Consider the following 3547-nt stretch of genomic DNA (forward strand, 5'->3'; position numbering starts at 1 on the left):
TCTCTCATCAATATTTAAAATTCATTTTTAGCTGGATTTACAGATAATACTAATCATATTGATTAATAATTATTAACGACTATCGCGATAAGATAAATGAAGCTAAGGTTCGACTATCATATGCTTCTGCTACTATTCAATAATAACTACTGTATGAATATGTCTAGCAATACTTTTACTTGTCCCATGTATCTACAACAAAACTTTATAACCTTTAAAGTTTACTGTCTAAACAATCAGTTAAAGCAATATCTTTATTTATTTCATTTTCTCTTGAGGAAAAATTTCTTATCATCTCCTGATAATAAATTATCTAAGTATTGATTATCTAAATATACTTTAGAAATCTGATTACATTCTAAAGAAAAAAAATCAAATAATTTGATGTTATACAGCGTGTCTTAAACTTTTTGATACGGTTATGGGCAAGTAAAGTAGACTAAACTAAGTCGAAAAATCTTTTACCATTTTGCAATTTTCACATTTTTTTAGTTACCTAATAAGCAAAACAACTTTAAATTAGATACCTTTAAGAATCTTTAAACAAAATATCTTTAAGATATATTTCATAAAGAACTCTAAAAAATATCTTAAAGTTGTTTATACGTCGGTTTTACCGGCTTATTCGGCAATCTTTAAAAATTAATATCTAATAAAATTAATAATCGTTGACTATTGCGAAAATTTTAAAATGGTAGACTTTTCGACTCACGATCAGTTTAGTCCAGTCAGTTTAGTTTCCTACAAGCGATGTGTCAAAAATGTGTTTAGAACACTTTGTAGAATTATATTTCTAATCTATTACATTTTATTTATACTGAGACAAGATAAATAGCATATATTCCGGAATCCAATTGTTAACGTACCTTTAAGGCGAAGACAGAATGATCTAAGTCCAGAAAGTTGCGCCTTTCGCAGGTGGTATATCCTTTTTCTGCCAAATCTTCCATTATTATAATATCCGGATCAGCATATATACATGGAGGACCAAAAGGTCCAAGCATGGGCAATATTTTTATATACGCATCTGCCTCAATCCGAAATAAATCGGTAAGGTCCATTAATCTGGAGTTTTTCTTATCTCCAATAATCATCTTCGTCATAAAAGTCTTGGCATATGCTACACACAAACATGGAAAGAGATGAAACGTATCTATGTATGCAAGCTGTATTTGTATTTCTTTATTTATTAAGTGGTGCAACGTAGCAAACTATTTTATAATTTTACAGTGTTGGTCCAGTCGTCCGTCTGTCTGTTTGTCTGTCTACAAAATTTTGCAGAAAAATCTTTTTTTAACTTTTAAATTTTTTTTTCTATTTTCTGCATTAAGTAAATACTTAAAGATCTCAAGACCACTAATAAAAAGTATGAATTAAATCAGTTGACAGTAATAGGATCAAAGATCAATTTTAACAAAGTTCTTTCAATAGTTACAGGTTTTTCGCTGCACTACTTATAATTAATTATATCCATTACAAAGGTTTATTTTATGTACTAAATAAATACGACATTTTCAACTCAAACAATATATTATGATAGAATTTCACAAAATTATTAATTTTATAAAATTCTAATAATTCTAATAATTATTAATAAGTACAATAAGCCACTGTCAAATTTAGTTTATATAATAATACAATTAAAATGAATTAATAAAATTCATTTTTATCTATAGTATTTTTTAAATATAAACTAAGTCATTAAAATTTGTCTGTAAAATAACTTTTTAATAAAAAAATAAAAGATGTGCTCTTTTCTTCAAATATTACATGTTACTCTAAATTAGTGGCAAATAAATAAATAGCATTGTTTTATCTTTTTTCTTCTTTATCAGGAGATATCTATTGTAAAATGTTATATAACGGAAAATTATTTCATTCTGGATGAAATATCATTGAGTCTACCGATAATTTTGTTTCTTCTTGGTAATAACATAAAATTAAAAATAAAAAGAACTAACGACTTCCGTCTCCGCGAATACCAACAAGTTTCGTTCTGATCAACATCGACGAATAATTGTCGCCAGGTTTTGACCCTGGCCTGTCCACGGCCTGCAGAATCACCAACTTGTCATCGTTTTCATACTTTCTCAGATAAGCTTGATACTGTTTTGTCGTGTCTGAAAATTAAGTATGTCAAAATAATATTATCTGTGAAAAAATGCTCGAGCTAGAAACTTACAGATAATATTAACATTTCTAAGATATGTTCAAAGATTACTATATATATTTAGTAGAGATAAAATAAAATGTTAAAGTGATTTTCACTAAATTGACACGTGTATAAGTGTTTGTTCAATAACTTAATTAATCTCGCAGATATTACTTCATGGTCATGATGTACAAATTAAATTGACTCCACTTCTTTGTAAAGTAACAAAATAAACTATAAATTGCCTATAACATATCTATTAATAGTGAGACATCGAAATTGATCCTAGAAATTATGTAAGATTTGTGTTATTTAATGCTTTTATTAATTACAATTATATTATTTATATAAATTTCATTATATATTACAATGTTTCAATTAATTACATATAAATAATATAATTTTTTTCAACGATAATTTAATTGAGCTTTTAATTGCCAAAATATTTAATATAATTGATCACACACTCAAGAATTCTCGATGCAATGTTTGCGAGAAGCAGATGCAAATATAGATTTTCGCTGCAGATGTGGAATAATTTTAAACCTAATGATTATCAAATCTCTCTCACGAGCTAAACTATAAATTATACTTTCTAAATAATATATATAATGTGATTAGCTAGTTTATCATAATAAATCATAAGTAATTTAAAACAAGTCCATCAATCCAAAAAAAGCTATGACATAATTTACGTAAAGAAATCAATTTCATTGAAAATCTTATTATAAATTTTTTATAGATTTATATTTAGCACTAAAATTCTCCATATCTTAACTTTTTTTACACATCAAATTTCTTTTACTGATTTACGTTGTATTAAACTAATTTATGATATACTAAAATATATTTTGTAATATCAATTAATTTTCAACGCGGAAAAAAATAAATATTGAACAGAAATACTAATTTCGATTATGTTCATATCAAAAAGATAATTTTGACAAGACCATGATATTAGACTTAAGATTATATACACATTTTTGTTATTATATACACAATAATTTTTTTTGATATTTTGAAGCTTTATCAATCCTTAAGTATACTTGATCTGATATATCTATTTTATCGTTTAATGAATAAAATGCCCCTGTTGAGATACCATAGTAACAGTAATCACTTGTAATATATTCAAATATCGCTGAGCTATAAAGATTTTTGCAAACGTCGTTGAAATAAATTTTTCATCAATGCTCTTAGCTTTTTAGTGAAAAAATTAAATTTTATTGTTAATAATTAATATTTAATGAAAAAATAATCTGTTCATGAGACTGAGAAAAAGTTATACAATTTATAACGTTATAAATATTTTTTAATATGAATTAGAAGATTAATATGTTATTAGTTTATTAAACGTATACAATTTATAAATTCAATAATATTAATATATATATA

At 25.2% G+C, this 3547-nt stretch overlaps 1 protein-coding gene across 1 annotated transcript in view; it reads right to left on the reverse strand.

Annotated features, from left to right (window-relative positions):
• The window catches only part of LOC108754704, a 6070-nt gene that overhangs the window by 1986 nt on the left and 537 nt on the right, over positions 1–3547 (reverse strand). The window contains exons 2-3 of the mRNA XM_018497203.1: positions 1962–2120; positions 867–1120 (exon numbers count right to left, since the gene is read on the reverse strand). Of these exons, the coding sequence (XP_018352705.1) occupies positions 867–1120; positions 1962–2120 (413 nt within the window). The remainder of the gene's footprint in view (positions 1–866; positions 1121–1961; positions 2121–3547) is intronic.

The sequence above is a fragment of the Trachymyrmex septentrionalis genome, unplaced genomic scaffold (assembly GCF_001594115.1).
Source record: "Trachymyrmex septentrionalis isolate Tsep2-gDNA-1 unplaced genomic scaffold, Tsep1.0 scaffold80, whole genome shotgun sequence".
Taxonomy (NCBI): domain Eukaryota; kingdom Metazoa; phylum Arthropoda; class Insecta; order Hymenoptera; family Formicidae; genus Trachymyrmex; species Trachymyrmex septentrionalis.